The 25829-nt window shown below is 48.4% G+C and overlaps 1 protein-coding gene across 1 annotated transcript in view; it reads right to left on the bottom strand.

Annotated features, from left to right (window-relative positions):
- immp2l (inner mitochondrial membrane peptidase subunit 2) overlaps positions 1–25829 on the bottom strand; it is a 112241-nt gene that overhangs the window by 79021 nt on the left and 7391 nt on the right. Inside the window, exons 2-3 of the mRNA XM_083916561.1 lie at positions 25252–25389; positions 19699–19802 (exon numbers count right to left, since the gene is read on the bottom strand). Of these exons, the coding sequence (XP_083772687.1) occupies positions 19699–19802; positions 25252–25386 (239 nt within the window). The 5' untranslated portion in view covers positions 25387–25389. The remainder of the gene's footprint in view (positions 1–19698; positions 19803–25251; positions 25390–25829) is intronic.

The raw sequence follows: 25829 nt of genomic DNA, 5'->3' as shown, positions 1-25829 counted from the left end.
TCACAGCTCCGTGTGGCCTGTGTGCAGCTGCTCCTCTAGAACTGCACCATCACAGCTCTGTGTGGCCTGTGTGCAGCTGCTCCTCTATAACTGCACCATCACAGCTCCATGTGGCCTGTGTGCAGCCGCTCCTCTATAACTGCACCATCACAGCTCCAGGAGTCATCTGTATAATTACGTTTCTTTACTGAATAGAAGTTTAATTTCACACCTTTCTGCCTCAGCAAACCTTCACATCTTCACTCATTACCCGCTCTGCCTACAGTACGACAGGAAACCGCACGCTGCCATCTCTTTCCTGTGTAATCACGTCTCTGCTCTTCCAGCCTCTCTCCTGTTTTTTGCCCGTTCGCTGAGTTGGCGTTCGTTCTGACCGTTCACAGCTTTTGTTTCTCTGCCAGACGTTTTATCACTTCTGCCAAAAACCTTGTTGTTCCAGGTTCTGTTGGTTCGCTCGTTGTTACTCGGCGTGAGATCTCAGGAACTTGTTAGCGGACTCAAATGAAACGAGGTGGAAAGTGAGAACACGGGCCAGAGATCACGTCGATATGTTTTGGTGCAGATCCCAGATTTGTGTGTTTGTCAGAGTCTCTTTCTCACAAACTGCTGAAGACGAGCAAAGAACTTAGCTTCTAATACGGCGTGTGCAGGTTCGGTCACGCTCAATTCTCTCTGATACTGAAGCAGAAAGAGGCCACAACCATCTGAATGACTAACGTTAAGTATTCAGCGTTGACGCACATCATTGCAGTTCGTCTTCCTTTATTTACCTTTCCTACATTTCAAACCCACAGTGCTTTAAACTTTGTACTCTACGGAGGAAGTGTTGTCCCTGTAAATCATGAATAAGTCATAGTGTTTGGTCTTTACCTACTCTGTAAAGTGTCGTGAGATAACTTCTGTTATGATTTGATTTGGGGAGTTAGCATGTTGTCCCCGTGTCTGCGTGGGTTTTCTCCGGGTTCTCCGGTTTCCTCCCACAGTCCAAAGACGTGCAGGTGTTCGGTTCATTGATGACTCTAAATCACCCGTAGGCACGTTAGCACATGTACGAGCACGAGCGTGCGCACGTGTACGAGCACGAGGCCTACGGCGGCTCTGAGGTCATTTCCTGTGCGCCTGTTGGGACGTAGAAAAAAGAAGGAGGGACCATGCGCGGACATTTCAAACAATGGCGGTGAAAGGTTCACGTTGGTGTGATGCGGAGGTGGAGTGTTTACTGCAGATTTGGTCGATGAAAAGATTCAAAAACAGTCGACAAGACGCACAAAAACTCAGAGGTCTACGGAAAGATCTGGAAACCAAGCCACGCATCGCCATGACGTCATCGATGCGTGTGACGTGTTACGGCGTGATGACGTATAGGCAGCAAGAAGCATTCTCCGAGGCCCAGGTAGTGTGAGTACAAACGGGCCTGGAGGGGGGGACAAGGACCCTAAAGCACGGGGCACGGGACGCACGCACAGTGGGAGGGCGCCCTCAGTAGCATGGAAGAAGGACTATTTGTTAACAAGAGATTGTTCAAAAACTCGATTTCTAGATCTCGGGTCTCCAAACGTTTCTCTCTTGGACCTCAGGACGGACAGACATGAACCTGAGAGGACAGATGTCTTTCGTTCAGGTTGGCTGATTGTTCTGGGCGTTCTCACGGCTCCTGTTGCCTCCGTCGCACGTTTCTGCCGTACAAATAAAGTTATTTGACTTGTGTCTCGCATCAACGTGTCGTACAGTTGGAGAGACTCTGCATCCATCTGCATTAGTGCTGTAACGCTGGTGCTGCTGCGGACATCCTGTCAATAAAGATAAATGTTTCTGAGGCCTCGCAGAAGTACAAACCCCCCCGCCCTCCCTCCCCCCGCCTCGCTGCTGGGGCGCGGTCCTCACGCGGGTCCTCAGAGCAGCCGGCTCGCTGGTGTGATAAACAGGCCTCAGAGCTGTCGCCGTGGAGCCTCCTACTGTTATCTCTCATCTGAGCCGGACAGCGGGGAGTTTGGAGGCGACGCGGCGCTTAAACAATGAAATATGACCCGTAGCCTGAAGCTGCTACACCCCCGCCCCCCCCCACCACCACCACCACCGCCACCGCCACCACAGGCGCCCACGACCCATCCCTCCGCTCCCTCGACAGCCCTGCTTTAAACATGACAGATGACAAAGGCGCACCAAGGGCAGCTCAGCGGTGACACGAGGACCCGGGTATCTGCAGAGGAATTATCCCGCTAATCTCCCCCGACCAAGGCGCGTTGATGTTCCACCGTCGCTGTGAAACTTTAATGCGGCGTCTGACGGGGATAACCCGCCGTTCTGAAAACTTCTAGCATCAAACGGCGTCCTCGGTGCGCGCACGCAAAGAGGCCGTGTAAACAGGAGTAATCCCCGTGAAGCAGATCAGGGCTTGTCATGTCGAATCTCACAGCCGTCGCCTGTAAGCTTCTTTCTTCTCACCACTTCCACACCGTGTGCGTGCGTGTGTGTGTGTGTGTGTGTGTGTGTGTGTGTGTGTGTGTGTGTGTGTGTGTGTGTGTGTGTGTGTGTGTGTGTGTGTGTGTGTGTGTGTGTGTGTGTGTGTGTGTGTTCTGTACCAGTTCTGTCAATCATCTCATCCTCGCTGCATCCAGACAACCTGGTTTCCTATCACCCTCCTCCTCCTCCTCCTCCTTCCTCCTTCCTCACTAAGTTGCCGAGGCAACAAGCGGATCCGTCTCCGCCTCTCTGCTGCTGGTGGCGTTCAGGCGTTCAGCTGTTTCCTGTGGCTCAAGTGCGGCGCCCACTAAAATACACGTTGTAATTAAGATCATTGAGACGCAGACGGACGTGAGGAGGAACAGCCTTTTGTCTTAAAACACGTTGTTTAGACGCTGCGGAGCCTCAGCAGGGCGGTGATGACAGGACGCCCCTTCACTCCTGACCTCCTGTCGTGGTTTCATCTTTAAAAACCGTCCAATCACCCGAGGTCATCCCCCGTGTTGCTTCTGAACACACAGCCCGTAATCTTTGTCTATTAAATCAAACGCTGCTGCTGGATCTTCTGCTCTGTTGTCTGTCCCCCCCCCCCCCGGGGGCGTCGGCGACGTGGAGGCCTCTCGTTCCTCATCCATCAGCCTCCCAGAGGTGTGGACGCCACCGCGACCGTCTCTCATCTGGACGCCAACGATTTCCTGTTCCCAAAGCATTGATTTTCATTTGCATCGTTGATGGATGCGGAGCCGCCCGGCGTGCACTGGGAAACACCGGGCGCCCCCCCGATGCAGCATCGCTTTCATCATGAAGGAGCTCGGAGGAATCTGGAATCTGACCAGTTTACGCTTGAAAGTGATTTTGTGAGCTTCAGGTTTCTGATTTAAGTTCAATAATAAGTTGAGTTTTTTCTTTTTCTTATCGTCAATGAACTCCGTCCGTCTCTCAATACCGTCATTTTACATCCATTTTTAATAATTTTGCATCAGTTTTTAGTCATTTTGCATCAGTTTTAAGTCAATTTGCATCCGTTTTTTAGTAATTTTGCATCCATTTCTAGTAATTTTGCAAATTTTACATCCTTTTTAGTCATTTTGCATCCCTTTTAAATCATTTTGCATCCATTTTTAGTCACTTTGCATCCATTTTTAATCATTTTGCATCAGATTTTAGTCATTTTGCATCAGTTTATAGGCATTTATCATCAGTTTTAAGTCAATTTGCATCCGTTTTTTAGTAATTTTGCATGCATTTCTAGTAATTTTGCACATTTTACATCCTTTTTAGTAATTTTGCATCCCTTTTAAATCATTTTGCATCCATTTTTAGTCACTTTGCATCCATTTCTATTCATTTTGCACATTTTACATCCCTTTTTAGTCATTTTACATCAGTTTTAAGTAATTTTGCATCTATTTTAGTCATTTTAGCTTCAGGTTTCTGATAAGGAAGTTCAATAATAAGTCTGTTTGATTCTCTTTCTTATCGTCAACAAACTGTGTCAGTCCGTGTCTCAGTACCGTCTGCCTTCCTGTTTGTGTCTCTCAGCTCATTGGTTCAGTTTAAAGTCCGGTGCTTTGGGATCAAACTCAAGACTCACAACCTTCCTCCTTTAAAACCCTCGTAGAGAAGCAGGACGTTTCTGCAGGACAGGACGGATCAAGGACATGATCTTTCCTAAACTGGAACAAATCACCAAACTAAAGAGCAGAACAACAGAGACGCACCGCCCTCCTGCATCACAGCTGTCTGTGAACAGCCTCAGGTCCCGGAGCGTTCATCATCAATCTCAGTCAGTGTTTCTCCTTTAAAACCCTCGTCTGGACGAACCCAACAACACGCCTCCTAAAGAAACACAGAAGCCTGACCGCACGACCGCACACCGCACATCCATTCATCACTGGCTTCACCGCGGACAGGCAGGTTAACGTGCACCAGAGTGAACTCACAGGGAGCGGGCCGGGAATCAAACCAGACGTGGAGTTTTCTGAAGACTGATTGGTCCGATGTTCTCCACCTGTCCAGAGAACGACCTGCTGCTCGTCCTGTGCAGACGGCGTGTGATGTCTTCTGTGTCTCTTTATCAAAGCTGATGACGACCACAGCAACTGTGTGCGTGTGCGTGTGCATGTGCGTACGCGTGCACCTCAAACTCGTGTTTACTTGTTCTGAACAAGTAAAAGACATAATTTTACATTAATTTCAGTCATTTTGCATCTATTTTTGATCATTTTGCATCTATTTTCAGTCATTTTGCATCTATTTTTAATCATTTTGCATCTATTTTCAGTCATTTTGCATCTGTTTTCAGTCATTTTGCATCCAATCTAGTCATTTTGCATCTGTTTTCAGTTATTTTGCATCTGTTTTTAGTCATTTTGCATCTGTTTTTAGTCATTTTGCATCTATTTTTAGTCATTTTGCATCTATTATTTAGTAATTTTGCATCTATTTTAGTCATTTTGCATCTATTTGTGGTCATTTTGCATCTATTTTGAGTCATTTTGCATCTGTTTTTACTCATTTTGCATCTATTTTAGTCATTTTGAATCCATTTTTTGTCATTTTACAATCATTTTTAGTCATTTTGCATCTATTTTCAGTCATTTTGCGTCAATTTCAGTCAATTTGCATCCATTTTTAGTCATTTTGCATCTATTTAAGCCATTTTGCATCCATTTTTAGTCATTTTGCATCCATTTTTAGTCATTTTGCATCCATTTTTAGTCAGTTTGCATCTATATTTAGTAATTTTGCATCAGTTTTTAGTCATTTTGTATCAGTTTTCAAGTACTGCGAGTAGCTCCTGATAATACCAAATCTAGTCAACATGTGGCTGCAATGAGACTTGATAGAGAGAGCTGGGGTTTGAAAATAAAAGGCGGTGTTCCCAGAAACAAAAGCGTGTAATTTAAACAGTTGTCACACGGAACAGGAAATCCAACTTAAAGCTACTTACGAGGAAATAAGAGGGGAATACTGCAAACCCGGGGGGGGGGGGGGGGGGGGGGGGGCATAAGCTGATGATTGAAGGTCATCAGAGCCTTGGCGCGCATGGAAACCATCAGCGCTGAGAAATATTAACTTCAACACACTCCGAGTTTACGGCGTCTTAATTTGTCATCGTTACCTCGGAACTAAAGCGCAGCGCTGTGATTTAATGCACCCGTGTTTTGCAGCGTTGGTGTTACAGTAAATTTGCTGCCTCTAAGAAACCGTGTATTGATTTCTCTGTAAAAGCCCGAATGTTGTTTATATAACTCACAGATATAAAAACAGATCCCTCAGCTAATTCCTCACGACAGCTCGCCTCCGGTCAGAGAGCACGACAACACACGGAGGGTAAATATCACTCCGGGGGGGAAACTCGGAGGGCGCCCTCCCACTGTGCCTCCGTCCCGTGCCCCGTGCTTTAGGGTCCTTGTCCCCCCCTCCAGGCCCGTTTGTACTCACACTACCTGGGCCTCGGAGAATGCTTCTTGCTGCCTATACGTCATCACGCCGTAACACGCCACACGCATTGATGACGTCATGGCGATGCGTGGCTTTGTTTCCAGATCTTTCCGTAGACCTCGGAGTTTTTGTGCGTCTTGTCGACTGTTTTTGAATCTTTTCATCGACCAAATCTGCAGTAAACACTCCACCTCCGCATCACACCAACGTGAACCTTTCACCGCCATTGTTTGAAATGTCCGCGCATGGTCCCTCCTTCTTTTTTCTACGTCCCAACAGGCGCACAGGAAATGACCTCAGAACCGCCGTAGGCCTCATGCTCGTACACGTGCGCACGCTCGTGCTCGTACATGTGCAAACGTGCTTTACTAAAGCCCACCTCTCCCAAACGGGCCGTGGACGGCAAGCGTGCCGCTCCTAGACGTGGTACGGTTGCACTCACACTGGTCAAACGCACTTGGCTCTACCTGAGAAACCTGTTTTGGCGCGGTGCGGAGGGACAGTGTGAGTGCGCCCGGAGTGATTATTAAAAGTTTCAGAGCGAGGATTCTCGTCAAGTCTTCGACGCGTCGACACTTTCCTGTTTAATTCCTGACTCTGGTTTTAATGCAGCACCGGCGCCGCGGCCGCCGATTAACATAACCGTGTTAAAGCAGTGGTGACACAAAGCCTGCTGGGAGCTCGGGGGTCCGGACGACAGCTCCCAGCAGCAGCAGCAGAACGAGCCCGGATCAAAGCTCGTTCGCAGCGCTGGTTAAAGGGACGTGGAGCGGCGGTGACTTCCAGCTCAGCTCCACGCGGCGCACTTAAAGCTGTTTACACATTCAGATTCACTGATGCTGTCTGGTTTAATGTTTACACAGGGAGAGAGACGCGAGAGTCTGCTGCTGCAGGATCAGGCTCAAGGGCACCTCAGCAGCTCCTTTTATACAAACAACACATTCAATCTTTGATACCCAACAAGCTGAGACTCCACTTAAAGCTGCATCCTCTCTAATGTCCACTTAAAGCTGCATTCTCTCTAATGTCCAGCAGGAGGAGACTCCACTTAAAGCTGCATTCTCTCTAATGTCCAGCAGGAGGAGACTCCACTTAAAGCTGCATTCTCTCTAATGTCCAGCAGGGGGAGACTCCACTTAAAGCTGCATTCTCTCTAATGTCCAGCAGGAGGAGACTCCACTTAAAGCTGCATTCTCTCTAATGTCCAGCAGGAGGAGACTCCACTTAAAGCTGCATTCTCTCATGTCCAGCAGGAGGAGACTCCACTTAAAGCTGCATTCTCTCTAATGTCCAGCAGGAGGAGACTCCACTTAAAGCTGCATTCTCTCTAATGTCCAGCAGGAGGAGACTCCACTTAAAGCTGCATTCTCTCTAATGTCCAGCAGGAGGAGACTCCACTTAAAGCCGCATTCTCTCTAATGTCCAGCAGGAGGAGACTCCACTTAAAGCTGCATTCTCTCTAATGTCCAGCAGGAGGAGACTCCACTTAAAGCTGCATTCTCTCTAATGTCCAGCAGGAGGAGACTCCACTTAAAGCTGCATTCTCTCTAATGTCCAGCAGGAGGAGACTCCACTTAAAGCTGCATTCTCTTTAATGTCCAGCAGGAGGAGACTCCACTTAAAGCCGCATTCTCTTTAATGTCCAGAAGGAGGAGACTCCACTTAAAGCTGCATTCTCTCTAATGTCCAGCAGGAGGAGACTCCACTTAAAGCTGCATTCTCTCTAATGTCCAGCAGGAGGAGACTCCACTTAAAGCTGCATTCTCTCTAATGTCCAGCAGGAGGAGACTCCACTTAAAGCTGCATTCTCTCTAATGTCCAGCAGGGGGAGACTCCACTTAAAGCTGCATTCTCTCTAATGTCCAGCAGGAGGAGACTCCACTTAAAGCTGCATTCTCTCTAATGTCCAGCAGGAGGAGACTCCACTTAAAGCTGCATTCTCCTGATTGAATGGAAAGAGCTTCCTGTTCCTCTTTTGTCTCCACCTGCTGCCGTTAAGTGTGTCACTCCCGCTGGCGTTAACGTACAGCCTTCATTGTGCCCTCAATATGTCAACTGACTGACGGCGTTGGGACGGAGGGACCGCCGCCGCCGCTTAACGGACGGACGAGGAGATATTACGTACGGAGGTAATTCCCAGCTCGCTCACGGGAGGAGATCTGTGTGAGCGGCAGACTGAGGGCTTTGATGTCGGTACGACGGAGAGGAAGGAGACGAATCCCCCGAAGGAGCAACAACATCTACCGCGGACGGACAACGCCAACGCATCCTGTCCCCCAGCATGCATCACAGCAGCGAGGAGGAGAGGCAGAGAGACGGACGAGTTCACCTCCTTTATTAAACAGAGTGTTTCCTCGTTGTTCAGCTGGAAGCGTCGCTGAGTCCAAACTGATAAAGATATATCTGCACACTTGCATCGATGTGCCGTTCCCCTTCGTTAAGCTCTCGCCCATCAGAGCAAACGTAAACAAACAGTGAACAAGCACGAGGAAATTACCGATCCCATTCCAATCACCGGCAGGACGCAACACGCCTGTGGCACCGAATACGGACATGAAAGGAGAGTCTACGGCCACGTTTAGGCTCAGTCCCCATTCACTGTTTCTACCTTTACCTACGAAAGGTGATCAGGTGACGTAGCATCAGAGCACCAACATCCCCGCAGGGAGGAGGGTCCAGAACTCAGGACTCTGACCTGGAGGGCCGGTGTTCAAGTCCTGGAAGAACTAAGGGCGCCCTCCCACTGTGCCTCCGTCCCGTGCCCCGTGCTTTAGGGTCCTTGTCCCCCCCTCCAGGCCCGTTTGTACTCACACTACCTGGGCCTCGGAGAATGCTTCTTGCTGCCTATACGTCATCACGCCGTAACACGTCACACGCATTGATGACGTCATGGCGATGCGTGGCTTTGTTTCCAGATCTTTCCGTAGACCTCGGAGTTTTTGTGCGTCTTGTCGACTGTTTTTGAATCTTTTCATCGACCAAATCTGCAGTAAACACTCCACCTCCGCATCACACCAACGTGAACCTTTCGCCGCCATTGTTTGAAATTCCCGGGCCACATTAACCAGCTCCAACTGGGGGATCCTGAGGCGTTCCCAGGCCAGCGTGGAGATCTAATCTCTCGACCTGGTCCTGGGTCTTCCCCGAGGCCTCCTCCCAGCTGGAGGTCCTGACCTGGACCTGGTTCTTTGGGTCCTGACCCAGCTTTCAGGACCACAGGTGAGGGTAGGAACCAGGACTGAGGGTAGATCCAGAACTTTGTCTTCCTCAGCTCTCTTTTCATCACAACGGTGCGGTAGAGCGACTGCAGCTCCGATTCTCCGGCCAAACTCACGCTCCATCGTCCCCTCACTCGTGAACAAGATCCCGAGGTCCTTGAACTCCTTCACTTGGGGTCAGGACTCATTCCCGACCCGGAGTCACAATCCATCGTTTTCCTGCTGAGAGCCACGGCCTCAGATTTAGACACACACACACACACACACACACACACACACACACACACACACACACACACACACACACACACACACACACACACACACACACACACACACACACACACACACACACACACACACACACACACACACACACACACACACACACACACACACACACACACACACACACACACACACACACACGTGCATCTGTCCCTCACAGTGGCGTCTGGACGGGGCGGGGAGCAGTTGTTCTGTGCCCTGACTTCTTAAAGACCGGAGCCTCTGTGGACCTATTTAATTAGCGAGGCTTTAACACCAATTTAATGGAAATTACTTCCCGACCCTCGCGTGAATTGCATGTGTAGTCTTATAGATTAGAGACTCCCAGCTATTCTCTACCATCTGGGCTCCAATTAGAGATTATACGGAGAGAACGCGGTAACGTAAATATGACTTACAGCCGCTCATGTGTGTTTAGTGTGGATTTATTCATCTCTGTGTTCCACTTTCTACTCCCAAATATGATCGTTATGAGACGCAGTGATGATAAACACTCTCCACTTAATGACTCGTCTCAGTTAATTGTTGTTATGCAATAAGATCCATACGTTCAGATCCAACGTGTGGACAGTTTAAGCTCTTACATTTCTCTTTTTAAATCTTTTTACTGCTCATTTCAGACTGAAGCAGTGGAGCAGCAGCTCCGACCTTTCAAAGCCTGGAATGCATTTCCTGTTATAAAGCCTCCATCAGGTCAATTACGCCAGGAAGTGAAGTGTAAATGTGCAAGAAATAACGGCCATTTCATGTGTCGGCTAACACTTTGAGGGTTTACTGAAGTGTAAACACGTAGTCAGTTGGAGCTGTAACGCTCTGTGTATTGGCATCGAACCAGCCCGGTGCAGGGGGGTGGTGATTGGGTTCACACGGTGAACACACAGCACGGAGATGGATGTGGAAAGTTCACAAGCGCCTGGAACCCTTTAGCTGAACGCCATTAGCAACGTGTGCTGAGGTTAGCACAACAAGCAGGCTGAGGGCGCACTCCCACTGTGCCTCCGTCCCGTGCCCCAGCACGTCTCACAGCTAAAGTCTAGTTCCTTTGACCAGTGTGAGTGCAACTGTACCGCGTCTAGGAGCGGCACGCTTGCCGTCCACGGCCCGTTTGGGAGAGGTGGGCTTTAGTAAAGCACGTTTGCACGTGTACGAGCACAAGCGCGTCATTTTGCATCTATTTCTAGTTATTTTGCATCCATTTTTAGTCATTTTGCATCTATTTTTACTCATTTTGCATCTATTTTAAGTCATTTTGCATCTATTTTTAGTCATTTTGCATCTATTTCTAGTTATTTTGCATCCATTTTTAGTCATTATGCATTCCTTTTAGTTATTTTGCATGCATTTTTAAGTACTGCGAGTAGCTCCTGACAATTCCAAAACTAGTCAACGTGTGGCTACAATGAGACTTGATAGAGAGAGCTGGGGTTTGAAAACAATAGCGGGTGTAATTTAAACAGTTGTCACACGGCACAGGAAATCCAACTAAAAGATACTTACGAGGAAATATGAGAGGAATATTGCAAACATGGGGGGGGCATAATGCTGTAATAATTTTCCTCACTCTAACCTGACATTTGAAGCAGTGGAGACGCAGAAATGTCCTCATTATACGGGTTTAAAACTCTGAATGTTGAGCTGGTGAACAGCAGTGATGAGGTCCTCCTGCTCTCTCTGCTTTAATGTACTACACCTGATTATTTACTCGCTAATTAACGATCATCAAGACCATAAATCTTTATCCAAACAAGATGTGATTCTTCATTTCCTGCTCCGCTGAACAGGAATCCGACCAGATATAAATATATAAAACGACTGGTGAGCAGAGGTGTCACAGCTCGTTCCACTCATTTCCCTCCGTCGCCGTCTTTTCATAGAACATGTTGAGGGAGGCAGCTGCCGTCTGACGCACGACAGCAGATTAAACCATGTGAGGAAACACGAGCAGATGTGTGAAGCTGTGAGATCGTACTGTACGAGGGTGCGGCGAGCGTGACTGCTGCGAGTCCACTTCATTTACTTCTTTTCTTACTTGATGCAGAAAAGACCCAACCTGATGGGAACATGGAATAATTACTGTAAATCAAATATCTTCTCACCGTAGACGCCATTTTAAACGTCCTTTCACTTGTTTTTAATGCCTGGAACTGGACGCAACCACTGTGACGTCACTAATAGGATTTTGAACTACCACTTTCGCATTTTGGCCGTCGCTACTTCGTCTTGTTAGATGGTAAATGTTCTTATAAAGCGCCTTTCTAGTCTTCTGACGACTCAAGACGCTTTCACAGTGTTTCACATTCACACTGGTGGCATTGGACATCTACAGACCATCTAATCTAACCATTCACACCACATTTACACACAGCACGAGGAGAAATTCAGGGTTCAGTGTCTTGCCCAAGGACACTTCGACATGTGGACCGGGGGAGGTGGGGCTCGAACCACCAATCTCTCGAATGTAGGACGACCTACTCTCCGTCTGAGCCACAGCCGCCCCTAATGATATAAGATGTGGTCAATAATGTGACCGGTCAGCTCTTTTCCGCTTACGTATTTATTATATCCTGCATATTTCATCTCATCTCATCTTCAGCCTCTGATCCTGGATCAGGTCTCAGGGGCAGCAGCTCCAGCAGGGACCCCAAACTTCCCTTTCCCGGGCCACATTAACCAGCTCTAACTGGGGGATCCTGAGGCGTTCCCAGGCCAGTGTGGAGATCTAATCTCTCCACCTGGTCCTGGGTCTTCCCCGAGGCCTCCTCCCAGCTGGACGTGCCTGGAACACCTCCCTAGGGAGGCGCCCAGGGTTCATCCTTACCAGATGATCCTGAACCACCTCAACTGGCTCCTTTCAACGCAAAGGAGCAGCGGCTCTACTCTGAGTTCCTCACGGATGCTGAACTTCTCCCCCTCTCTCTAAGGGAGACTCCAGACCCCCTCCTGAGGAAACACAGTTCACACGCTTGGACCTGGACCTGGTTCTTTGGGTCCTGACCTGGACCTGGTTCTTTGGGTCCTGACCTGGACCTGGTTCTTTGGGTCCTGACCTGGACCTGGTTCTTTGGGTCCTGACCCAGCTTTCAGGACCACAGGTGAGGGTAGGAACCAGGACTGAGCGGTAGATCCAGAGCTTTGTCTTCCTCAGCTCTCTGTTCATCACAACGGTGCGGTAGAGCGACTGCAGCTCCGCCCCCGCTGCTCCGATTCTCCGGCCAAAATCAAGCTCCATCGTCCCCTCACTCGTGAACTCCTGCATATTTACTGATGCTTGTTATTCGCCCTATTTTCCCATATTTGCTCAATTTACATGCATGAACATTGAGGTAAGGTTTAAAATATGTTAGATTAAAAACAAAAACGTAAACAGAAGAGAAGTATTGTTTTGTTTAGAGATGTAAAGGCTGAGCGTCCTGATGTTTATCCAGTGAGAGTTTTCATGGCGGTGAAAATAGCGACGTGCCGTAGATTCGCTGAGGTATGAACTTCTGTGCTCTGGCTTCTCGAGGGATTCACGGGTTCACAGGGAAACCGCGGGGCATTCAAACTCAAATGTAACGTGATTTCATGGTTATTAGAGAAGGTTTAAGCTGCAGGTTTCGCTCTCACCTCTTTAACAGCCTCGTCTCAGACGCTTTAAGCTTCAGAACCAAATCAGGAGCTAAAATAAACTCCCGGTATGAGACGCCCTGACGCCCTGACGCCCTGACAGCGCTCAGCGAGCATGTCTTCATCTCTGCCACGGTTAATTTTTAATAAGTAGAGTCACGTCGGTGCATTACAAATACGTCTTTCTTCGTGTTATCGTCTCCTGTTTAACCACGCGCCTCCGTCTGCACAGTCTCCAGATAGCAACACAGACGCCAAAACCTCATGTTTCCTGTTTTTTTCTGTCTGAATTGATTTTTGAACAAATGCTAAAACACACTTGGGGGGGAAACAAAGAAAAGAGGAAATGAAGTACAAACTGTTCAGGTGAGGAAACATAAAAAGCCCGTGGGGTTTCTAAAAACACGCCAATGTGCTCGAGACGACAAACAGAGACGAGAGAGAAGGAACAACAACGCAGAGGTAAATAAGAGGAAGAGGAATAATGGTAATGAACCTTGTGTTTGTGACGTTAGACGTGAGGATAGAGCGCCATTAAAACTAGACCGGCTTAGTCCTACAGCTCTGTGCTCTCGTCCACATATGGCGAGATAAGGGTGCACTCCCACTGTGCCACCGTCCCGTGCCCAAACAGGTTTCACGGCTAAAGTCTGGTTCCTTTGACCAGTGTGAGTGCAACCGTACCACGTCTAGGAGCGGCACGCTTGCCGTCCACGGCCCGTTTGGGAGAGGTGGGCTTTAGTAAAGCACTTTTGCACATGTACGAGCACGAGCGTGCGCGGACATTTCAAACAATGGCGGTGAAAGGTTCACGTTGGTGTGATGCGGAGGTGGAGTGTTTACTGCAGATTTGGTCGATGAAAAGATTCAAAAACAGTCGACAAGACGCACAAAAACTCCGAGGTCTACGGAAAGATCTGGAAACAAAGCCACGCATCGCCATGACGTCATCAATGCGTGTGACGTGTTACGGCGTGATGACGTATAGGCAGCAAGAAGCATTCGCCGAGGCCCAGGTAGTGTGAGTACAGGAGGGAGGCGCTCAGGATGCTACCAGAACCACCTCAACTGGCCCATTGTGAAGCTGTGAAAGGGTTAAAAACAAAGAAGAACAGAAGGAAACTAGAGACGATGCTCGATCGACATGCTACCACACTGAACAGCCTAGTGAATGTTTGTGAAGACAACATTATTAAGAAGATGTTTAATAACCTTTGTTCATGTCTACACTCCATTTGATAGATTACGTGGTCTGGAGGAAGCAGGAAGCTGTTTTCAGGATCATTATCCTCACATAAGATCAAAGCTTCCTGCAGTTCGGATCCAAAGCACAACCTTCTGACTGATGAACAACAACAGGACGACTTTTCCCCTCTGTGACCTGTGCTCAACATATTCTCATTAACAGATTCTTACGGCATCTTACGATTAACGGCGACTCAGCGCACCGGACTATGGAACGTCACTGTCACTGAGTCAGTGTTTGCTCAAGGGGGAATTGTTGAGTCTCTGTAAATCATAACTAAATCAGAGTTTGGTCTTCACCTACTCTTTAAGTGTCCTGAGATAACTTTAGTTATGATCTGGCGCTGTAAGTAAAATTGGATTTCCCTGCAGCAGGCCCATCATTAGATCCTCATGTTGAGGTTACTGCATGATACTTTATGTAGTTGCATGAGCGAACGGTGAAGGAGAACAGCGGGCCAGGCCGTGCTAGTATCTGCATCCGACCAAGACACAGCACACAGCCGCTCGTCTGCCGTCACTGACATCCTCCACTCAAAGCAAACATCAACGAGACGCCGCCGCGGCCGCCGCCGAGGAGTGAAGCTCGCCGCTCTGAAGGTTTCCACGGCTGCTGAGTTTTACCATGAATATTCATAGTGAGTGGCACTACACCGCTGCTCCCCTGCTGATCCAAAAATGGCTGTCATCAAACCCTTCAACATAAACAAAAACCAAGCCCGTCAGGAGCGGGGACTCTTTTCATCTCTCCCGCCGCCGCATCATCACCGCGCAGCAACGTTTCCTCCTCTTCCTCGGGAAAATGATGCTTTGCAGAAATCGGTTCTGAGGCGAATGATTCTGTTCACAGGCGAACGTTAAATCAATCAGGTCTGTAATGGTCTGCGTTGAGAGCGTGACAAACACCCGCGGCAGCGCTCGGCTCCCACAAATGAAGGGGACAGCGGCTTTTTCCGCAGCCAGAACGCAGCGAGAATGAGCGGCGTTCTGTAAATAAGATATTACTCTGCGGACGGGTGTATTCCCTTGAACAATTTCCCTTTAAAATGAGTGCCAATTAGAAGCAGGAGGCGCTCTCCCCCTGCAGTGGAGCCGTATCACATTTGAAATTTAAATGCGGGGCGATGTTCCCGGCAGATGAGAGATGCGGCTTTATGAGGGATTTGAACTAAATCCCCAGCGAGGAGGCGAGTCAGTACGGATCTGTTTCACGTGCGGAGGACTCGGCGATCTGTTGCTGTGGAGGGAAAGACGCTCTCCTTCAAAGCTGGCTGTCGGGTAAACGGGCGGCGTTCAGATTTGAAGACAAAGGCTGTGAGGGGAGAGGTGCACGGGGCTGATAATGCCACGCGTACAGCGGGCCGCATCTAAATGTCACAGTGTTTCTGCGCTCAGTTGAACTTTACAGAACCTTTTTTTTTAGCTCTTTACGTTTAGCGCCTGTCCAGCTGTGTGATGCTGCACTGCTGCATCGTTACCTCCGCGCCAGAGGAGGAAGGACGACTCGTCTTCACTTCAGCTCCAACAACAAAGAGCCAAATGTGAGCAGGTTGAACTCCCGCTCCGAGCTTCTCTCCCGCTCTCTGCTGCTGCCAGGGACAGACGCTCGGAAACGTCTCTTTTCCCAGCGAAGCAAAACAGAACGTCACTGACAGAGACAGGCTGCCATCCAGGGGTAATTACGGAAGTGGGTTTGTCCTCCTGTCACCAGCTCTGTGTGCTCCGCAGGCTGCACAGCAAACACCTCAAACGAAAGAACTGACAGCGTCGCCCTCAGAACCGCTCACAACGGCAGTCGAACCTGTCAATTCCATTCCCTCGTGTGAGATCTCACTCTGCCGGGTCTCGAGGCGGCGGGCGGGGCTGCCGAGACGTCTGGTGTTTAGATCAGTGTGTGAAACTTTCACAGAGACGAAGCGTTAATGGAACAGCGGGCGTGTGAGAGCGAGGACGGACATCTGAGAGGCTGCAGGGCCGCGTGCAGACGAACAACACAAGCCGCCGTTAATCTCAGGCGAGGTTTTGCCTAACGAGCGCTGACGGCTCGTCGTGCAGGAGGCCAGGATGCTGTTCTGGATCACACTGCACCTGCTCGCATCGCACTGTTTTTCTCATTATGTCCCGATCACAGCTGGCGTCGGTTCAGGTGCACTGGGAACAATGTGGTTAGTGCGCATGCGGGAACGTTGCATTCTGCCTGTCACTGCTCCGAAGAAGCGCAGCCGCTTTTGTAAAGACACAACAAAAAAGGAAGTGGAAGGGGACCGATTATGTTCATTTTCAGGTTCATACATGTGATTTCTGTCTCTACTGGAACATATTTACATGCTTTAACGTTAAAAAAACACTATTTTTCTCATTCTGCTCATGTCTGCAGCACCTGTATCCACCCTCTGTTGCAGCTCCTGTCTCCACCCTCTGTTGCAGCTCCTGTATCCACCCTCTGATGCAGCTCCTGTATCCACCCTCTGTTGCAGCACCTGTATCCACCCTCTGTTGCAGCTCCTGTATCCACCCTCTGTTGCACCTGTCTCCACCCTCTGTTGCAGCACCTGTCTCCACTCTCTGTTGCAGCACCTGTATCCACCCTCTGTTGCTGCACCTGTATCCACCCTCTGTTGCTGCACCTGTATCCACCCTCTGTTGCAGCTCCTGTATCCACCCTCTGTTGCAGCTCCTGTATCCACCCTCTGTTGCAGCTCCTGTATCCACCCTCTGTTGCAGCACCTGTCTCCACCCTCTGTTGCAGCACCTGTATCCACCCTCTGTTGCAGCTCCTGTCTCCACCCTCTGTTGCAGCTCCTGTCTCCACCCTCTGTTGCAGCACCTGTATCCACCCTCTGTTGCAGCTCCTGTCTCCACCCTCTGTTGCAGCTCCTGTCTCCACCCTCTGTTGCTGCACCTGTATCCACCCTCTGTTGCAGCACCTGTCTCCACCCTCTGTTGCACCTGTCTCCACCCTCTGTTGCAGCACCTGTATCCACCCTCTGTTGCTGCACCTGTCTCCACCCTCTGTTGCTGCACCTGTATCCACCCTCTGTTGCAGCTCCTGTATCCACCCTCTGTTGCACCTGTATCCACCCTCTGTTGCAGCTCCTGTCTCCACCCTCTGTTGCAGCACCTGTATCCACCCTCTGTTGCTGCACCTGTCTCCACCCTCTGTTGCAGCTCCTGTATCCACCCTCTGTTGCAGCACCTGTCTCCACCCTCTGTTGCAGCTCCTGTATCCACCCTCTGTTGCTGCACCTGTCTCCACCCTCTGTTGCAGCACCTGTATCCACCCTCTGTTGCAGCACTTGTATCCACCCTCTGTTGCATCACCTGTATCCACCCTCTGTTGCAGCACCTGTATCCACTCTCTGTTACAGCTCCTGTCTCCACCCTCTGTTGCATCACCTGTATCCACCCTCTGTTGCAGCACTTGTATCCACCCTCTGTTGCATCACCTGTATCCACCCTCTGTTGCAGCACCTGTATCCACTCTCTGTTACAGCTCCTGTCTCCACCCTCTGTTGCATCACCTGTATCCACCCTCTGTTGCAGCACCTGTATCCACCCTCTGTTGCAGCACCTGTATCCACCCTCTGTTGCAGCACCTGTATCCACCCTCTGTTCCTGCACCTGTATGCACCCTCTGTTCCTGCACCTGTATCCACCCTCTGTTCCTGCACCTGTATCCACCCTCTGTTCCTGCACCTGTATCCACCCTCTGTTCCTGCACCTGTATCCACCCTCTGTTGCAGCACCTGTCTCCACCCTCTGTTGCAGCACCTGTCTCCACCCTCTGTTGCAGCACCTGTCCCTTTAAGGAAAGCCCAGGCTGCTCTGATTGGTCGGCCTGTCTGGGTCTCCGCTCCGCTGCTCTGACACTACACAGCCACACATGTGAGCAGCAGGAGTGGGACCCGCAATTCAGGGGAATGAGCAACGAAAGCGACCGTTACCTACTCCAGCGCTATCTGCTGTTAGCATGTAGCTCCATGCAGTAAACAGTGGACTGTGGGGGAAGAGAGAAGCCTTTTCTACCATAACAATCACAAATAAAGGCTTTTTAATCCCAACACTACACAACCGGACACGTTCCAGCAGCACATGTGATCAGATGGTTGAAATACGGTGGTTGAGTGCATGGATGTGTTGAAAGCTCATGTGCTAATCACAGTTAGCACCTTACGGACTAACAGCACAGGTCCGACTATCAATACAAGACAAACATTTCAGTAATATAATGTAACTAACAGCGTGTGAGTCAAAGACGTGGCTCTTTATGGAGGGACACGTCCCGTCTTTTAGCATCAGCCTAGCAGAGAAACCTCACACTGGTGAAGCGACGGCGCATCACCCGACAGGGGCGTGCTTTTCCTGGAGCACACAACCTTAATTTGAAATCCGCGAAGGCTCAGACCTTCTTTACAGACAGGAGTTTGCAGGACGTGTAAATCACATGAGAGTAGATTGTTCACGCATGTAAACATGCCGAATGGACATTCATTCATTCATTCATCTTCAACCGCTTATCCCGGGGTCGGGGTCGCGGGGGGGCTGGAGCCGATCCCAGCTGACATCGGGCGTGAGGCGGGGTCCACCCTGGACAGGACGCCAGTCTATCACAGGACACATAGAGACGAACAGAGACAGACAACCATTCACACCTACGGGTGATTTAGAGTCATCAATGAACCCAACACCTGCACGTCTTTGGACTGTGGGAGGAAACCGGAGAACCCGGAGAAAACCCACGCAGACACGGGGACAACATGCAAACTCCACACAGAAGGGCCCCAGCTGGGATTCAAACCAGGAACCCTCTCGCTGTGAGGAGACAGTGCTGACCACCACACCACCGTGTAGCCGAATGGACAGCAGCAGATAATCCTCCAGAGCAGCTGTGTGGACACCGACGTCCATTTTCTAACTCTCTGTCCTCGTTCTGTCGTGCTTATATACAAATATAGATCTAGATATTTTCAACTCCTTCTGGAAAATGAGCTTTTCTCCCCTCTGGATGAAAGTAAAGCTGTTGCCGTGCATTTGGATCAGGGTTCGGTTTAGTCGGGCGTGCTCTGACACCATCTCCGGGGGAACGATCGTCTCCCTTCGCACGACTTTGGACTTGAATATCCAGGTGTGAAAACAACTGAATGTGGTGAGTGAAATGCACCTACCTTTGCTCGTGATCCTGAGATTCTCACGTGACTTAAAATCCCATCATGTGAGTAAAGCGTTTATGTGAATGGAGCCGTCGGCGTCCTGGGAGGAGCTTCTGACTCACACCATAACCACGCACAGCTGCCCGCAAGTTTGACAGGTGTTGTATAACCCGAGTTCTACATGTTCTGTACCTCTCAGATATCACAATACTACTGTTTTCTTTGTGTAATTAAATAACTTTCACGTCGTGCTTTGTAAAAAAACGTAACACGTTACTCACATGACGGAGACGACGTCGCCTCGTTGGACCTCGTGGTTCCTCACACTCCAGCGGTTCAGCAGGACCACGTCACAGTCAGACCCCCCCTCTGGGTTCAGGAAGGGCTGCACACACACATACACACAGAAATACAGTTTATATAAATACACGCTCATAAAACACATTACTCACTTCACTGAGTACAGAAGACATCCCACGTACAGTAAGAACAAAGAGGCGGAGAGCCGGGTAACAGAGCAGAGCTAAACAGTCTAAATATACAGCGTGGTCAGAAGGGCGACCACACGTTTCAGTAGGTACGTTTGTCCGAACACACACACACACACACACAGATAAAATGCACCACTACAGGAACATAACATCATCTGGAGGATGAAGTGTTTGACAGACGAGAGACAACGCCGCTCTTCTCAGAATGAATGGAAAAGGTTTATCATCCGTTCTGAGTGCACGGGACGGAGGCACAGTGGGAGGGCGCCCTGAAACCATGTGAGCTCAAACGTAGTATAGTTAGTTTTAAACTAACAACTGTCTCTTTGTCTCCCTGCAGCTGGATGAAGCTTTAAACATGTCTGGCTGGTTAATAACACTTTACACAGACTTCCATAGACACCGATTGTTCCGTCACTTTGGTCTAAACCGAAGTATCCGAACACCTGTCGTATAAACACCTTTGCACGTATGTTCACGGTGCTCAGTTTGGATGCTGTATGACTTTGTTGTGGGGCCTGAAGCGTCCTCGGCCTCCACATTCACTCACTTAGTTGCATTTATTCAACTTCTAACTGAACTGCATTGATGCCAAACACAAAACATGATCTAAAGCATGAATAATATTATTAAAACTGCATTTTAACGGAGCTACAACTGGAGGTTTTTCCCTTTAGCTGAACGATAAGCTGAGTAAATGTGAATGTTCATGGGTTTTAGAGTTAATGACGTTCTGTTAATGCAACATGAAGTCGGTTTGAGCCCCGTACGTTCCTGCTGCCTCGCTCGTCACTGTCACTCTCCTGATCGCTCGTGAAGACGCTCCTCACTCTCTTCTGTGAGTGATTACACCGGCGCCGTAACGAGGTTCCTTATGGCTGTGGAGCAAAATGGATGTGCTGATTTATGGCTGGGGAAACGCTGCACACGGCAGCTTCAGGGACATTTTCTCCCAAACAGGCAGTTTTAGAAATAAACTCCATGCAACTCTGTGAAATAATGGCACAAACGAACACCTGTGTGTGAGTGAACACGGTGATATATCCGCTCTGGACCCAGTTATCCAGCTATAACATCATCCTGACATCAACTTGGATAAAAACAGACGCAAAATGGAAGGAAAATGACTAAAAATAGATGCAGAATGACTAAAACTAGAGGTAACATGACTATAAATTGATGCTAAATTACTAAAAATAGAGGGAAAATGACTAAAATTGATGCAAAAAGACTTAAAATTGATGCAAAATGACCAAAAATAGATACAAAATGACTAAAAATCGATGCAAAATGACTAAAATCGATGCAAAAAGACTAAAAAATTATGCAAAATGACTAAAATTGATGCAAAATGACCAAAAAATGTATGCAAAATGACTAAAATTGCTGCAAAAAGACTAAAAAATTGACTAAAATTGCTGCAAAAAGACTAAAAAATTATGCAAAATGACTAAAATTGATGCAAAAATGACTACAAATAGAGGCAAAATGTCTCTAAGGTCCCTTATGGTTGTCGTAACCAAATGGATGTGCTGATTCATGGGTGGGGAAACGCTGCACATGGTGATTTATCCGCTCTGGACCCAGTTATGCAGCTATAACATCATCCTGAAGTGTTTGTTTTCTTCAATAAAAGCCTTTAAATGAACGCACGGTCGTGGTTTTCATGTTTAAGCCGATTAAGTACAAATGAACCTTTAACAAAGCTCATAATCCAGATTCAGATGAGTTTCATTCTCCTCAGGAGCCGCTGGGCTCGGCTCCTTTCAACAAGTGGATCGTTTGTCTTCCTCTCCCCCGTCGCTGCGTTCCACGGCTGTTTCCACGTCAGACCTTTTAAAAAGTCCAGGGCCGAAAACGTTTTGTAAAAAATGATCATCAGCAGACTCACAAATATGCATTCACAGAACACAAAGTTATGTTTTAAAGTGATTTAGAAACAGTCTCCGTTCAACAGTTGGTCCACAGAAGAAGAAGTTCCTCTTTAAAGGTAAAACGTCCGACTCAGGACACCTCATGGTTTAAAATTTGAGAGGTAACATGACTTAAAATGATGGAAAATGACTAAAATTGATGCAAAAATACTAAAAATTATGCAAAATGACTTTAAGGTCCCTCATGGTTGTTGTTGAGAAAGGGCCTCATGGTGTGTTTTCCTCCACCTGGGTCAGAAGCTTGTCTCTCTCTCTCTGTCTCGTTGTTTCAGTGCAGACGTGTTGTTCATCTTCCTCCGTTAACGATCGGCGAGGAAACATTAAATGATAATTTTTTTCAATGTTGCAGCGTCAAACAAACTCCAATGACCATGTCGGCCATGACAGCTCAATCACACGCTTGTCTATGCTCATGCTGCACCCCCCCCCCCCTCTCTCCCCCCACAACCACAACAACCACAAAATCATTATTCTTCCAGCTCGGCTTGTGTCACTTCTCGTGGTCGTCGTAGGAGGAGGAGGAGGAGGAGGAGGAGCCACACGGGCGAGCGTTCATTAAAACAGGACGTGCGAAGGCCATTTCACGCCTGCTGCGCGTAACTGACAGGATATCTCTTTTCTGTCGGCCCCAAAATAAATATTCCTGCGTGTCCGTCAGTTAGAGCCGTCGTTCTTCTCCGTGTTACACGCTGGATTGTTTCTGAAGCTCCTGCTGTAACGTGAGGAAGTGTGGCAGCGGCAGATTCTCATCATTCATTTGGGTTTTACAGTGAATGTGAACCCGTTACCCTGGTGCTGCGTGAAGGTGCAGGGGTCTGTAGCTCAGCATGTCTGGGTCATAGATAGGTTATGAGTGGATGAAGCCGCTACGTCGAGGTCCCTTCTCTCTCTCTCAAAAAGGGCATGTATGTGACGTTGGGGGGGAGGGAGATGCGTCCATCTGGCTGAGGTTTACGGCCCGGGAGCTAGGCTAACAGCACGACTAGCTAAACAGGAGTGGGAGTCAATGGACGCACAATTAAAAAAACAGACACAAAATGACTAAATGTAGTTGCAAAATGACAAAAATGGGAACAGAATGAGTAAAATAGATGCAAAATTACTAAAAATTGATGCAAAATAACTAAAAATGGGCACAAAATGGCTGAATATGGGCACAGAATGACTAAAAATGGACGTTAAAAGACTAAATGTAGATCCGCCTCATTTCCTCTGACCAAAAAAGGGCATGTATGTGACACTGGGGGGAGGGGCGTACGTCCATCTGGCTGAGGTTTACTGAATTAGCAACATTAGCACGAGCGCCCGGGGGCTAGGCTAACAGCATGACTAGCTAAACAGGAGTGGGAGTCGATGTTGAGTTTTGTTTCAAACATCAGCGTGAAAAAAACTTTCTACATCGACAGGTTTGAGGTGAACTTGGAGTTTCACCAACATGACTAAAAATTGATGCAAAATGACTAAAAATAGATGCAAAATGACTAAAAATAGATGCAAAATGACTAAAAATGGATGCAAAATGACTAAAAATAGATGCAAAATGACTTAAAATGGATGCAAAATGACTGAAAATTGATGCAAAATGACTAAAAATAGATGCAAAATGACTAAAAATGTTCATAACCATCCAGAACCCACTGTTTCCATGACAACAACCCAAGCACTACAAATCAGGATGAGGGAACACACACACACACACACACACACACACACACACACACACACACACACACACACACACACACACACACACACACACACACACACACACACACACACACACACACACACACACACACACACACACACACACACACACACACACACACACACACACACACACAAGTTAAGTTCACCTCAAACCTGTCGATGTTAGTTTTTATCACGCTGATGTTTGTTCAAGTGTTTGCTTCTAATTCTATATTTGAAGCTTTAAAAACAGCGTGATACTCCTTTAGGTGTGCGTCGCCTGCCTCCCTGGCCCCTGCAGCAGATAACACACTGATAACACACACACACACACACACACACACACACACACACACACACACACACACACACACACACACACACACACACACGGGGAACAGCAGTTATCAGGATCACAGGATCTTGTACCCGATGTGCCGTCAGACTGCACTGAGGGAATATTGTGAAGTCTGGAGAAGAAGATAGCGGCGTCCTGCTCCTGTCGGGGTCAGCCGCGTGTCTTTCAGCCGGACGGAGAGTAAAGCAGAACTTCTACCTTCTGTCGTGCAGAGTTTCCCTGGATGTTCATGCATCAGACAGACTTTATCAGATCAACAGATGAACTGCAGTGTCGTGTAATCAGGGTCTCTTACATGTAAAGAACCCAGAGTGGAAGCGTCTCTGCAGAGGCTGTGGCAGAGGTCGGCTCCGTGACCCGACACCCGCAGCAACATGAATACACAACACAAACCAAAGAGCGACACGCAGCTTTAATATGCACGCTCATTAAAGATGGAGAGCAGGTTGTTTTCTGCATAATGCAGCACACGTCCGGGGGAATGAGCTGCACCACAGGAAACACACTCGCTCTAAACCCAACAGGCACCGGTTTTGTTTGTTTGTGTGTTTTTTCCGTCTCTTCTCTCTGAGAGCGGAGAGACGGAGCGTCGCTGTGAGGATGAGGAGGAGACGGGGCGTCCTCTCCAGCACGGACACAGAACACCAAACACCAAACACCTGTCCTCAAACTTTCAGAAGTTATAAGAGGACGCAGCCGTTTGTTTTTCCTCTCCACCTCAGAAGCACAGGTTTAGGTTTAGGGCTTTTTTATCATGTTGATATTCACACAAAACGACTACAAAGGGGATGACATCATTTGCATCCCCTTGCAAAATGACTAAAAATGTACACAAAATTACTAAAGAATGCACGTTAAATGACTAAATGTACATGCAAAATTACAAAAATGGACGCACAATTAAAAAAATGGATACAAAATGCCTAATTGTAGTTGCAAAATGACAAAAGAATGGACGTTAAATGACTAAATGTAGTCGCAAAATGACAAAAAGGGAAACAAAATGACAAAAACGGATACAAAATGGCTAAATATGGACACAAAATCACTAAAAAAGGATGCAAAATGACTAAAAATAGATGCAAAATGACTAAATGTGGACGCAAAATTACAAAATTGGACACAAAATGGCTGAATATGGATACAGAATAACAAAAAATGGACACAAATTGACAAAAAGGGATGCAAAATGACTGAATATAAATGCAGGATGACTACAAAAGGAAAGGACGCAGAATGACTGACTCCCTCTCTCTCTCTCTCTCCCTCCCTCTCTCTCTCTCCCTCTCTACCTCTCCCTCTCTCTCTCTCCCTCTCTCTCTCTCTCTCTCCCTCATCGGTGTTTGTGTTGCAGCCTCTCACCTGCATCGACGCTCCCTCCACTCGTGCCACGTAGGCGAACCTGTCGAGGACGGTGACTGTGACGGGAACGGCCACGAAGAAGCCGCTAACGAACGCCCGCAGGTAGCGTCGGCCCGCTGTCGCCTGCTGAGCCATCACCTGCACAGGAAACAAACAAAAAAACAAACAAACAAACAGGAAACCATTATCAGAACTGTGACAACACAGGAACTAAACCACACTGAGGGCGCACTCCCACTGTGCCTCCGTCACGTGCCCCAGCACGTGTCACGGCTAAAGTCTGGTTCCTTTGACCAGTGTGAGTGCAACCGTACCACGTCTAGGAGCGGCACGCTTGCCGTCCACGGCCCGTTTGGGAGAGGTGGGCTTTAGTAAAGCACGTTTGCACGTGTACGAGCACGAGCGTGCGCACGTGTACGAGCACGAGGCCTACGGCGGTTCTGAGGTCATTTCCTGTGCGCCTGTTGGGACGTAGAAAAAAGAAGGAGGGACCATGCGCGGACATTTCAAACAATGGCGGTGAAAGGTTCACGTTGGTGTGATGCGGAGGTGGAGTGTTTACTGCAGATTTGGTCGAT

The sequence above is a fragment of the Echiichthys vipera genome, assembly GCF_963691815.1.
Source record: "Echiichthys vipera genome assembly, chromosome: 7".
Lineage (NCBI taxonomy): Eukaryota > Metazoa > Chordata > Actinopteri > Perciformes > Trachinidae > Echiichthys > Echiichthys vipera.
Note: the sequence above shows the minus strand (reverse complement) of the source record. Positions and strands in the feature narration are given on the sequence as shown.